The following is a 13,631-nucleotide window of genomic DNA, read 5'->3' as shown; positions in this document are numbered from 1 at the left end:
CTCCCCGTGGCCTGGATTTTCTTTGCATTTCTCTTTGTCCTTCCCAAACACCCAAAACCAGGGTAAAAATAGAGATGTTAAATAACGACCTGCTTGGGGACACGGGGGGATCTTCCAGGGGATGCGGGGGACGCTCGGTTCCAGGGATTTGAGGGGTCCTGGGAGGGACCTGGGGGTTGCTCAGGCGTTGGGCACCCCAGTTCCAGCGGCTCTGGCTGCGCTGGGAGAGGAGGAGGAGCGGGAGGAAGAGGAGGAGCGGGAAGAGACGGAAGAGAAGCAGCGGCAGGAAGAGGAGGAGCGATTTTGGAACCACGCGCTTCTGCCGCACGCCCGCACAGACCGCAGCGTCCCCCGGGAGCGGCAGAATCGCCCCCCAAGAACCCGCAGGTGAGCGGGGAGGGGGAGCTCGCCCCAAATCCATCATGGGGGGCTCCGGGAGGGTTTTACTTTGCGGTTCAGGGGATGTTTGGATCTTGCAGGAGCCCAAAGCCGAGCCCCGGAGCGGGGAGAGCGCAGAGGGGCGATCCCGGAGCCGGGGGACCCCCGGCAGCCTGGAGGGGTGCGGGAGGTTGGTGCTGAGCGGGCTCCGGGCCCCCGAGGCTGAAAGGGGCGCTGACTGCTCCAGCTGCCCTTGGGCAGCGCCACCATCAAACCCAACGCGCTCAGCCCTTGTTTTCCTCCCCAAACCAGGATTTCCCAAACCTTGGCTGCATTGAGGAGGAGGAGGAGGCTGTGAGGACGAGGTCGATGGCCCGGGAGCTGCAGGCAGGTGAGGAGGAAGTCAGTGCCCCTTTCCCCCTGTGTCCTGCTCCATCTCCCAGCCCAGCACGGCCCCGGCTGCAGCACAGCCCTGGGGGGATCTCCTTGCCCTTGCCTCTGGCACGGAGGCAAATCCCATCCTGTCCTTGTCCTTCCTCCCCCAGACAAGGAGCTGAGCACGGACAGCAGGGAGGACAAATCCCCGCGGCACAGCCTCGGGCAAGAGGCCGTTTGCAGCGGCTCCACGGCGCAGGAATGCAACGGGGAGGAAAAGCCCCGCAGATCCCGCAGCAGGAGGGGCTGCAAACGCACAGCCCGGGGATCCCAGCAGGAAAGAGCCAGCCCGGGCCGGGGAGGCGGCCGGAGCTCGGAGCTGGGGCTGCGTGAGCAGCTTCACCATGGGGAGAAGCCCCACAAGTGCTCGGAATGTGGGAAGGGCTTCAGGAGGAGATCCAGCCTGATCAGACACTGGAGAATCCATACAGGGGAGAGGCCCTACGAGTGTGGGGAGTGTGGGAAGAGATTCAGCCGCAGCTCACACCTGACTGTGCACCAGAGGAGCCACACTGGGGAGAGACCCTACGAGTGTGATAAATGCAGGAAGAGGTTTGAGAGCAGCTCCAGCCTTCTGAAGCACTATCGTACTCACTGGGATGAGAGGCCCTTCTGCTGCTGCGACTGTGGGAAGGGATTCCAGAAAAACTTCAACCTCCTTGTGCACCGGCGCATCCACACCGGGGAGAGACCCTACGAGTGTCTCGAGTGTGGGAAGAGCTTCTCACAGCGCTCTAACTTGACCAAACACCAACGGAGTCTCCACTGAGAGAAGCCCTGTGAGTGCCCTGAGTGCAGGAAAAGCTTCGTGCTGGCTCCCGGTAACCTGGATTTTCTTTACATTTCTCTTTGTCCTTCCCAGACACCCAGTACCGGGGTAAAAATGAAGACATTGAACTAAGACATGCCTGCAGACACAGGGGGATCTTCCAGAGGATGTGGGGGACCCTGTGTTCCAGGGACTTCAGGTTTCCTTGAGGGTGTCTCAGGGCTTTGGGCACCCCAGGCCCAGCGGCTCTGGCTGCACTGGGAGATGCTGACGGAGGTTCTGGGGCAGCTGATCAAGGACCCCTGCCCTGACACCCTCCCCGTTTCCCCCTGACCCAGCTCCCGCTGTCCCCTGTCCAGGATCCTCCTCTCCCCACTGTCACTGCCCTTGCCCTCAGCTCATTCCTGTCTCACACCACTCCTGCCACTGTCCCAGTTCAGATCCCATTCCCGGTATCATTCCCTGTCCTGTTTTCCCTGCCTGGTTACTGTTCACATATTCCCAGTCCCATATTCCCTGTCCTGTTCCCCTTCTAGTATTCCTGATCCCAGTCCCATTCCCACAGTTCCATTTCTATATTTCCAGTCCCCTTCCCATATTCCCATTCCCAATCTTGTTGTCCTATCCCCATTTCTGTTCCCTGTCCCATATTCTAAATCTCCATCCCATATTTTCTGCCCAATTTTTATTTATATATTTCCTGTTGTGTTCCCATATTCCCATTCCCTGTTCCTGTTTTCATTCGCGTTCCAATGTCCCTTTCCCAGTCCCCACTCTCAGTCCCTGTTCCCATTCCTGGTTGTTGGAGAGTGGAACAGAGAAGCCTCTCTGACTCCCTCCGAAAGAAAACAGTATTCAAGAATTAAATTTAAAATATTTTGAGAAGTTAAAATACAAGAAACCACACAGACATGAAGTAGAGGTCTAAGTTTTAGTATAAGGAAATGGAAATAGCAAGTAGCATAGATATGAAGTAAAAGTATGAATCTTAGTGAGAAGTATGTAGAAATATGTTTTAGATACCATAAAAAACAAAAGCTGTGGAATCTCCTATAAAATAGTGTCTGCATTGCGACATTAAAAACTTAGTTCTAGACAAAATAAAATGACAGTAGGAATATTTTATATATTCTTCACATAGAACAGATAGGCCATATGCACAAGTTATATGTAGACTTTAGTATTATGGAATTCTAATAGGTTTAGGAGAAATTCGTCAGTTTCACGGTTTTGGCTCATTGGGTAATTTGTCAATAAAAATCCATGTATTGGAGCCAGAGCTCTCTCTCACTCCTCTCTCTTTGCTCTGTCCTCCTCCACCACCATCATCATCACCACTACCAGCACGTGAGAGAAGAAGAAGAGGAAGATGAAGAAGAAAAGAACAGAAGAAGAAAGGCCAGGGAGCATCTGCCTCTGGAGACTCTGCACCAGCCGCAGCTTCGACCTCTTGCAGCAGAGAGCTGCTCCTGCTTCCATCGGGACTTTATGGCAGAGAGATTGAACAGGGACTGGAGAGCCTTGGGCTCTTTGCCTTTGGAGCCTGACGTGCCTTCACAAGAAACAACTTTACAGCAGCCAGCAGCTGCTCTGCTCTGGGAAGATCTAAAGCCACAACCAATCCCCACAGCCGGTGCCAGTCCCGGTTGTGGACACTGCTGGAGGCCCAGGCACATTTTAGCTAGGCCTTTTTTCTCAAGTTCTAAGTATTTTTCTCAGGCCATGAAACTTTCTCAGCCTCTAGCTAGGATTTTTCCCAGGCTAGAGACTTTTTCTCTATTGTAAACATAAGACAAGGAATCATAACAGAGATAAACACCTGCAAGGTCCATGAGAAAGTCAGGGAGGAGAGGTGTCTCCTTCTCTGACCAATGATCTGTTTGTATTTTGTTTTTCACGAACTGTCTTATTTAAGGCAATGGTTTCTTTCAATAAATTGCTCTTTCTTGCTCTTTTCTGCACCAAGCAGGAGAGTGTCTTGTTGCTGTTTTTTCACTGCTCCATAACCCTTCCACAGCAACAGAGCCAGACACAGCATCAGCAAATCACCACTGCTGTGTTTTGGCAGGACTTTGGTTCTGCACGTTCAAAGCAACAGCAGCTTGTGGCATTTTTGTCACTGAAGCTCAGCACTGACTGAAGTGGCATTTTTAATGCACTCCCTAACTGCAAAACACCTTCAGACACACTTTAATGACAGACAGGCAGCAGTAAAATCTGTGCTTTGCCTGCTATGAGACAGGTCAGAGGGGCAGAGCATATCAAATAAAGGGACTGCTGCTTTAGCTGCCAGGCTGTGCAGAACACAGCAGCACTGCAAGTTAATTCACTGCTCTCACATTCCAGTCATTGTACTGTAGTCATTGCACACCAGTGGTCTTTGAAATACTAATTATTTATTAAAACTGATCTTCAGAAGAGCTTCAGCAGCATGTGACTGACCAGACACTGCTGTGAATACCATGAACTGTGTGGACCACTCTGAAAACTTAAGCTTGATGAAAGTAAGATCGGCAACTTCTGTTTCCCAAAAGATCAAAAGGCACTGTAAATGCAGGAAACAAAAGAATTATCTTTCAAAAAAAGATAATTATCATATTCAAAAGAATTATCTTTCATCTTTCTGCTGATGGCAGTTTCCCTAAAACTCTCCTTACTGCACTCAGAGGAAGCAACAAGTTTCCCCCTGCCCAGCACCCGGTCTTGTATTTCACACTGCAGTACAAATGCAGGTATCCTAACAGGACTGTGCAGTCCATGTGCAGTTTTTAAGGACATGCCCAAATGGATGATTGGCTGTATTTACACTGACCAGGACACAGCCATGTTCACTAAGTGTGTCTGACCAGGAAGAATTTTCTCTAGCATACATTTAAGAGGTTTTTATTACTTATATCCATTTTGTTCTTAGTGACAACAGAGCAATTGCTCTAATTTAAGTTTCTGTTTTCTTCATCTCCTTAATGCATGCAGCAGAAGAACCTGCATCCTTTAATGCAATGGTAAGCTTTTGACAGCCATGACAGAACTTAAAATTGGAGTGTGAGTAAACCAGACTGGATGTCAGTGTGACTCACCTCAGTTTTGGCCATGCTAAATTGTATTAGAATCATATATTCTGACATCTGCACAGTCTAACTAAAACAGTGCAGAGCCCTTGGTGTTATGGGATTGCTGATGTAAAAGACCTTTGCTTCCACACCACTTTTCACAGCTGACTCACAGCTTTCTTTCAACTTCCTATCAATTCCTGCAATCGAATCTTAAGAGCAGATAGAACTCTGTTTCCTGCAATTTCTGTGTAGGATTCAGTAAATCATTTACAAAGATATAATACCTGCAAAATCCCTACATAGAGCAGTGTAAAAAATTACTTTGGCATTTTCCTGTCTTCGTAAACAAATGTAAATGTCAATACTAACAACTTCAAGCCATTTTTTTTTGTTGCTGAGTTTTTAGAACTGAGCCTCTAGCATTTTGACACAGTGTTCTCATTTTGTTTGCTTTCAGAACCAGCTCTTATTTTTAGTCATCAGAGATTGTATTATCCAAAAGAAATAAAACTGGCATGAATTGGCAATAAATGAAAAGAAATTCATTTAACAAAACACTCCATCAAGCTGCTGCATGTAAGAGTCTCTGATTGTAAGAGCCTGAAATGAGGGATGCAGAACTCCAGGCGGGCTCTTTAAAATGCTGCTTATTATATCCAAATGATGCAGTAATTTATTTATCATTTAAAATGCTGTTTATTGTATCCATGTGATGCAGCAATTCACAGGCCGTGGGTGACAAGAGCCCAGCCCACAGCCTGACAGCCACATCTGTGGGTTCCTCTGAAAGCTTCCTCTAGTTCTGGTTACAATGCATTCAATAATTTTCATTACAGAGCATCCTAGAACATGACAACCAATCAATCCCTTCACTATCACCTGTAGCCTATCATACCTACTGACATTACAATATTCTTGTCACTATTTTCCAATCACAAAAGGTTGGTGTGTTTCAGTTTAAGCTAGAAGTTGTTTTTCAGTTTTCTTGCAGTGGAAAATCCTGAGATCTTTTCTCTACTTGCAACATGGTATTTTTGTTTGCCTGTGAAAATTCTTTTCCTTGGCAAAAACATCTTTTGTTTGAGGTGGATTTATCCTTTGCTCAGAGTCATAAAAGCCCCTTCCAACTTACAGCCCTTTGCCTTCTTAGTTACCCAGTAAGACTGGCTCAGCAATTCTTTTCTTCTACATCAAAACTTGCTCTCATCTCTCTTCCTTCTTCAGATTCTACAATCAAAAATCTTTCTGTTACACACACATCTGTGAGACCTTTCTGTCAACTCCTTATCCTTACTAACACATGGGGTCCTGCCCTATAGGGAATGAGGTCCTGCAGGAACAAACTGGACTTCTGGACAGCAGATCAATAAGATTTTGCAGAAGCCAATTTATTGTTTATAATTCACCCTAATTATCCATTTCTAGAACCATTACCCATGTGGGGACACACTCTACAATTGGTAATTTTAGGGTGTTGATGCACCCATTCAAACCCCCCAGAGTCAGTAATTGGTGGTCACATGCAGTTTCACTGCCTCCTGTTATCTTGAATCATCTAATCTTGGTGTTCTGTGTTTTCAACTTGTTCTCTCCCAATTTAGCATAGTTTATGTTCCAGCGGCATTGGGGGGTTTCAAATAAGTTATCAAAAAACTCCTAAAACTTTCTCATGCTGTGCACCTGTTATAAACACTGGTCTAAACTAAGAAATGCACAAAAGCAGCTGGCATGTGAAAGAAGCGTGTGAACAAACAGCAAAATATGCAGAAAGAACTGAACAGCAAAACAGAGCAACTAAATATGGTTTTTGGTTTGTGCACACCACACAAGGCCCAGATTTGTACAGACATGTCCACCAGCATCTCAACCTTGTTCAGCATTACTACAATTCCCCTTCTTTTTTTGTACCAGCCAAATCGTCTTTGTTATCCTATCCTTATCTTGTCTTATCTTATCCTAGCCTTATATTATTGTATTCTTATATTATGTTATCCTTACACTATCTTATCTTTTATGATATTCTAAATCGTATCATATCATATCATATCATATCACATCATATTCTATCTTATTTTATCAAGCGAATCACTAACTTTAATTTATGGAACAAACAATGTGCTAATAACGAACAAAAATATCCAAACCCCTTTGATTACATCTTTCAACCACCCAGGTATTCCCCATCCTTCTAACCATTCATCCAAACCCCAATTGTCCACAGTTAACTTCCTCATATTATCTTGCAGTTGTTTGATCTTCTCGTGAATGGATGCAGAATGGTCAGAAAGATACATACAACACATCCAATCAAAATCCTCACACCCGTGCCCATGTGCTGATAGCAAAAAATCTATAGCAGCTCTATTCTGCAGTGTGGGGTGTCTAATACTATTTACATCTGTAAGCATTTGTTTCAAAACAGTGGAAGTGATATTCAGCTGTTCATTCACTCAACATCTCAGCTTCTCAAGCGTAGTCAATGCCTGAGCAGCAGCAACACCTGGGGAAAGAATTGATGCTATTATTTGTGCCAGAGGAACCCAGAATTCCAAACGATTGTACAAATTAGGCTCCAAATCCCCAATCTCTCTTTTAGCTCTTTTGCTGTGTCCTGCTCTCCAAAGGGTCTGATTCAACAACTCATGCTTGCCAGGAGTAAACATAGTTAACTTTTGGAGGATATTCGGGGGCAATTTGGGGTGTTTTGGGAGTTCTCAGGAGTGTTATAAATGGATATTTTGATATGTTAACTTTTCAACCCTTGGCCATATGCATTTGTCTCTCGCTTGGTGGAAGCTGCTGTGGGCCAGGGCCAGCACCGAGCTGGGCTGTGTGGGCCAGGCAACGTGGAGAGTCTTGGCTGATCTTGCTGTGTCCCTGGCCTCAGCAAAGGCTTGGAGGATTTGCCTCCCAAGGCATCCTGCTCATTGGCTCTTCCTGTGCACCTTGGAGAGAACAAGGATGGCATTTCTGGCAGCTGGGCATTAGCAGCCCTTCAAACGGGGGCGTGTTGTGGAGCAAGCCCAGCTGAGACACCCTGCGAGGAGCCAGCCCAGTGCTCCTTGCTCCTCTCTGCTGACACCAGATGGTTGATGTGGTTTTGGGATGAGCCCAGCTCCGTGACGGGGTGCTACGTGCACACGAGACAGCTGCCCCTGTCCCGCGGGGTCCCAGCAGTGCCTCGCAGTTGTCCTGCACACACATCAGGATGTGGCCAAGAGAGGTCCTGGAAGCTGAGGCAGCCGATTTGAAGCTTTTGCAGGTGCCTGCAGGTCAAGGCCAACGGTGTTCCCTCAGGATACAGCAGTCCTGAGGGTTCGCTCCAGAGCTGCCTGATGCCACCCACTTCTTGTGGCACCAGTTGCTTTCCAGTGGAATGTTCTACCTCCACCAAGAGTAAAGAGGGAGCTGGAGAAGGAGCTTGCCAGGCCACTCTCGATCCTTTCCCAGCAGTCCTGCTCAAGTGCAGAAGCCTGAGCTGAGCACCAATGTGCGAATGTAAGAGCCGTGCACAGGAAGGGTTGGTGGGAAGGATGATCCAGGAATCACAGGCCTGGCAGCCTGAGCTTGCTACCAGGAAAAGCCTTGGAGCAGATCCTCCTGAGTGCCATCCCACGACACCTGCAGGGAACCAGGGGCCCTGCTGGATGCTGGGAAAGCTCTGCAGAGGGATAGGGACAGCTGGGGGTCCTGGCGGCCTGTTGAGGGCTTCTGTGCAGCTGTTTAGGGGGGTTGGTGTTGGTGGGAGTCAGCATCTGTGCTTTGGTTCAGCTTTGGTTATGGAGGGCAGAAAGAATAGCTGTGATTTTTCCTCTTAGTGGTCCTGAATGTCCCACAGGGAAGAAGAGGGGACAGCTGTACTTTATGAACCACTTAGATGTCTGTACCAGGAGGAGGATTAGCCATTGTGCAATCTCATTATTTGTTTGGGTTAATTTTGGAACACTGAGTGGACTTTCATTCCTTCCAAACTTTTACTCCTTGCTGCTTTGAGACGGGATGCCATCTTCCAAATCTTTCATGTTTTCAGACCATACCAATGAATATGGAAAGTTTGCAATATTTGGGAGATACTTATGTAGAGCAATCCTTAAGTGAGGATTCTTAAATGCCCTGAGCCCGCAGAGCAGGGCAATGATTGCTGATGGTTTGAGCCGTTCCTAAAGATCCTGTCAGGCTTTCTTAGACACTTGGGGTGAGGAATTCCTTCAATCACGGGCCACTTTGGGTGGGGCTGGGGGCAGCCCCAGGGCTGGTGGCAGTGTGTTCAAGGGCTCTTTGTGACACGGTGCAGCATGGTCACCATGGCATGGAACAGGACAGGGTGTCAAAGGGCCCTTTGTGACACGTGGTGATATAAGAGCTGACGGTGACACGGCCACGGCACAGTGCTCAGAGCACGCGACGGGACAGGAGCGGTGCCGTGAGGAGCCCCCGCACAGCGCACTCGTTCCTGTCGGACCCGGAGCTTTTCTGAGAGTTATTCCTGCAGCTGACTTCGCAGCCAGACTGCAGGACTGTTTGTCTCACGGCTTTCCCAAGGCACCTTTCTACAAGGTGCCCTCAAGGCCAGACTGAAATGACAGGCAGATTTCCCAGCTGTTTCCCACTCTTCGAAGTGTTCAGAAGAATGAAAAGGAGAGGCTCTAGAGTCCACCCAGCACAAGAGCCTGAAGAGCCGGAGCTGTTTCAGCCAATGCAGGATGGTGAGAGGCACAGCTGGGTAAAAGAGCTGATGGCTGATGCCAGCTTGATCACTTCCTGTCCCATCCCATCCCATCCCATCCCATCCCATCCCATCCCATCCCATCCCATCCCATCCCATCCCATCCCATCCCATCCCATCCCATCCCATCCCATCCCATCCCATCCCATCCCATCCCATCCCCTGGGGACATGCCCAGGCACAGGACAGAAGAGGGGCTGGGCAGACACCCTGCAGTGCCCGTGCTATGTTCCCTGTAGCATCCCTGGGACTGTCCCTGCCTGGGGAGCGCAGGGCTGGGCTCTGTTCTCCAGCCTCTCCCGCAGCCCCTCAGCTCTGGCTGTGCTCGCTCTTTGCCAGGTGCAGCCATGGACCGCACACACAAGCAGGACCCCACCGGTGGCCGCTTCCGCAGAGCACTGAAGGTACCTGCAGCCATCCCCACCTGGGCTGGGCCTGCTGTCACTGCTCAGCCCAGCACAGCGCTTGGAGCACTCCATGGAACTTGCCTCTCCTCCCTGTCCTTTGTTCTACTGCAGATGTTGCAGAAGTTTGTGCCGGTGCGACGTAAGAAGAGCAGCACAGCAACAGAGGGCACAGCTGAGCCTGACTCCAGCCTGACCGAGCTCCAGGCAGAGCCTGATGTCAGCCCAGATGTGCCTGAGCGCTCAGAAGAGTCTGACACTGTAAGGAGTGATGACAGGGTGCAGGCTGACATGGCAGTGACTGAGGATGTGGGCATGACAATTGCTGACACTGGAGAGACTCAGGGCATCACAAACACTGACACCACTCCCACTCTGAGTCACTCTGAGGAACTCATAGTGGATTACTTCAAAGACCGTTGTGCTTCTCAGCACCACTTAAGCAGCCTGTGGCCAAGGCTCCATGCCTCCCAGGACTGTGTGCCCACTCAGGCCATGGTCACTGGGCCCCCTCAGTCACTGAAGGCAGCACAGCGTGGCAGGAAGGGAAGCACTTCTCAGAGGAAGCTACGAAAGTGCTCCAAGTGTTCGCCATTCCTCCCCCAGGTGCCAGCCATGGTGAAAAGCATTCACCAGAGACTGACATCCCAGGGCACTTTAGATGCAAGGCTGCGCACTGACATTCTGAGGCTGGCTGGAGAACACCCTGCTGATGTGGTGCTGACCCTCCTGCGCTGTGCCCCAACGTGTGACAGGTACGGGGCCCATGTGCCTTGAGAGCTCAGGGCTCAGCAGCCTTTAGGGCCCATCGCCCTGTACAGCCTGTCCAATGGGGCTTGCCAGACAGGTGGAGAGGTCCAGGACCCTCAGGCCCCTCTGCTTCCTGAGCCTGCTGCCACTGCCAGGCTCCCTCCCTGCCCCTCAGGGCACTGGGGCTGTCACAGCTGCACAGGGCATGGTACTGTGACTGAGACCCCCTCTGACACGGAGCTCCAACCCCACAGAGCTGCTGCAATGATGTGGAGAGCCATAGGCTTGTCAGGCACAGCACTGGAGAGCGTGCTGCCAATTCTGCTCTGTGTCATGGAGGACTGGCCTCTGCACAGAATGTGCACCTCTGATGGAGACAACGAAGATGTTTTTGCCCTGGCTGTGAGTTTCTGGAACTGGCCCTTGCTCACCCTCCAGCACCAGTCACCTCTCCAGCAGCTCTCCATCCTCTCTGTGCCTCAGTTGCTGGGCTCAAACCTGGGCCAGGGACAGGCTCAGGGGGCACCAGGCCCGCTGCTCCCCCTGCCTCTCCCTCAGGCCCTGCCCCATGGACACCTCAGCACTGAGCGCTGCCTCGGGCTGCTTCTTTCGCAGGCAACTCTGGTGATCTGGGTGGTGGTCCAGGTGCCCCACTGCGAGGAGGCCATGATGAATGCTTCCTCCCCTCTGTTTACGGCTCTGCTCTTGCATGTTGTCATCACCACACAGCAGATGCCAAAGGAAGTTGATAACTTCTGGAGAGCGTGCCAGGAGCAACACCCGCTTCCCAGCAAGGCCAACAGGTCCCAGTCCTCCAGTCCTTCCCATGCCCTTGTGGCCAGCACCAGTGCTCCCAGTGTGACCTGGACTTTGCTCTGCACACAGGTTTGCAGTGCAGACCATGAAGGCTCTGCTCATCTGTATGCAGTATGAGCCTCAGGTGATGGCAATAGAGCGCAAGCGTGGCTGGGACACGCTGCTGTGTGCTGACACCCAGCACTATGCCGTGGGTCTGCTGGCCAGGTGAGACCCCCATTGCCCCTCTGTCCTTGACATTAGTGCTGTGTGCCCGGGGTGCCCCACACAGTACCCGTGCTCATGGGCCAGAGGCCTTTGTCACCAAGGGATGGCCAAGCAGACTGGAAAAGGCTGGGAGAGGAGGTGCCCAAAAAGGGGCAGCCTCCCAAAGTGTCCACATCGCCTCCAGGGATGCTGGGGAAAAACTGGTTCTCTGTGAGTCAATCCTGGGAGAGTATTGCCACCCCTCAACCTCAGGGTCCTTGTGCCTTTTTCCCCCTGCCAGGGAGATTCGCTGTGTATTGATGCCCTTGTGTTCCTATGTTGCACTTCACCTACTCCAGCTGCTCAGCACACAGGAGCCACGTTGGGATCTGCCTGCCCTGGCATTCCTTGTGGAGGTGAGCCTGATGGCCAGAACTGTCTCCCTGAGCTGCCTCCAGCTCTCTGGCCTCTCATGGCCACAGCTGCCTGGGCTGGTGCCCGTGCCCTGTGCTGCTGTCTGGGCCCAGCCCTGTGCAGTTCTGGGCTCCTGTGTGTCCTCTGTCACTGCCCTGTGCCTTTCAGGTCCTTGAGTGCCTGGATTTGAGTGAATGTGGGGACAGCATCCTTAAGATCATATCAAGGTTCCTACAGAGCAATTCCAGGGAGAGGCGTCGCCTGGCGCTCAGAGGCCTTGTGCTGCTCAGCAAGGATCCCTGGATGGCAGCGGCTGAAGCGGCTGTGGAAGTTGGCCGAGTGCCTGGTAAGGACGGCCTGGAAGCGCCAGGCTCAGGCTGGAGAAGCCCCCTGAGCGCGGCGCTCACTGTGTGCGGCTGCAGCTGTGGCCCTGCCCAGCGCTGCCCGCAGGGGCCGCACGGGCCCGAGCCGGGTGCCGATGGAGCCCCGGCCCAGCGGGGCTGCGGGGCGGGCCGGCACCGCGGCTCCCCGGGCAGCAGCCGGCCCTGTGCCCCTGCAGAGCCCGGCCGGCGGCTGCTGGCCGCGCCTCAGGGCTCTGCGGGCAGGGGAGGCCGGGGCCGGGCGCGGGCAGCGCCTGCCAAAGCGCCGGAACCCGCCCCGACCCTTCGCTCCCGCCGCTCTCCGCAGCTGGCAGAGGACAGGAGCCGAGCGGCCGAGCACCTGCGCCAGGCGCTGCCCTACCTGCAGAGCCCTCAGGAGCCCCTGCGAGCGGCGGCCAGCAGGTTCATTGGTGAGCCCGGGCTCCCTCCCTGTCCTACAGCAGTAGGATCTGGGACACGGTCCATGACAAACTCTGTATTCCCAGAGACCGCAGGGCGGTACTTGAGGAGGCAGCAAGGAGACACTCGGCTCATCCACAAGGGTGAGGGCAGCGCCACTGGCAGGAGGAGCTGCAATCCCTGCCCCAGCTCTGGAGCGCTCTGCTCCCTGTGCGGATGGGGGGCGGCGTGGGCAGAGCACACAGAGATTTCAGGGGCACGTGGGGCATTTGTGGCTAGCAGCTTCGGGCTGATCCTGGTGGTCCCTGCTCCCTCCTGGCCATGGCCAGAGCGGGCTGCGGTAGCCCTGGCATGGGGGTCTTGTAGCGTCCCCACTGATCCAGGCTGTGACCGTGGCTCTGTTCCTTCCTCTACCAGCTGCTCAAGTCCGGATGCAAGATGCCAGGCCATCATGCTCTAACCTGGAAGATTAAGCCCAGTCATCTTCAGGATCCAGTGAACCAGTGTCACAAGAACACACCAAGAGACACTGAAGAGGACATAACCTGTCCAGGCTGCTGGAGCTCCAGGCAGAGCATGATTGGCACAGTTATTTTGCCTTAAGCCTTCTCCCTGCCTGCTCTCTCCCTCCAGCCCTGAGACCCTCCCCTTTTTTCCTTCTCAGCTCATCCCTTTGCTTTGCTTTTCATTAATAAACAGTTTGGCTTCTTCACTTTGCCTGCATCTCTGTGGAGCTAAAGCAGCACAAATCCAGAGTCCTGGGACTCACAGGCCCCTCCTGCCATCCTCTCCCGCTCCTTGTTTTGTGCAGAGACGCAGAGGAACGAGGGCAGATCAGGTTGGAAGGGTCTCTGTGCTGAAGCTCCAGTTCCACAACACTGTGGAGTTCAAGGTCTTGCTGAACACCCTGAAGCCCTGGAT

At 52.1% G+C, this 13,631-nt stretch overlaps 2 protein-coding genes across 2 annotated transcripts; both read left to right on the top strand.

The window, feature by feature from the left end:
* Positions 1–239: 239 nt before the first annotated feature.
* Positions 240–7,294, top strand: LOC306816046 (uncharacterized protein; the record flags this gene model as incomplete). Its single annotated transcript, XM_079332543.1, has 4 exons — positions 240–387; positions 691–769; positions 924–1,400; positions 7,260–7,294. Exons 2-4 carry the CDS (start codon positions 748–750, stop codon positions 7,292–7,294), a joined length of 534 nt encoding a protein of 177 aa, XP_079188669.1. The 5' UTR covers positions 240–387; positions 691–747.
* A 3,539-nt stretch (positions 7,295–10,833) lies between these two features.
* Positions 10,834–13,183, top strand: LOC306816049 (uncharacterized protein; the record flags this gene model as incomplete). The annotated part of the gene is made up of 6 exons (XM_079332546.1): positions 10,834–10,917; positions 11,131–11,318; positions 11,401–11,538; positions 11,819–11,933; positions 12,100–12,277; positions 13,077–13,183. The coding sequence occupies exons 1-6, from the start codon at positions 10,849–10,851 to the stop codon at positions 13,181–13,183; spliced, it is 795 nt and encodes a 264-aa protein (XP_079188672.1). The 5' UTR covers positions 10,834–10,848.
* Between the last annotated feature and the right edge of the window lie 448 nt (positions 13,184–13,631).

The sequence above is a fragment of the Erithacus rubecula genome, assembly GCF_903797595.1.
Source record: "Erithacus rubecula genome assembly, contig: scaffold_350_arrow_ctg1, whole genome shotgun sequence".
Lineage (NCBI taxonomy): Eukaryota > Metazoa > Chordata > Aves > Passeriformes > Muscicapidae > Erithacus > Erithacus rubecula.
Note: the sequence above shows the minus strand (reverse complement) of the source record. Positions and strands in the feature narration are given on the sequence as shown.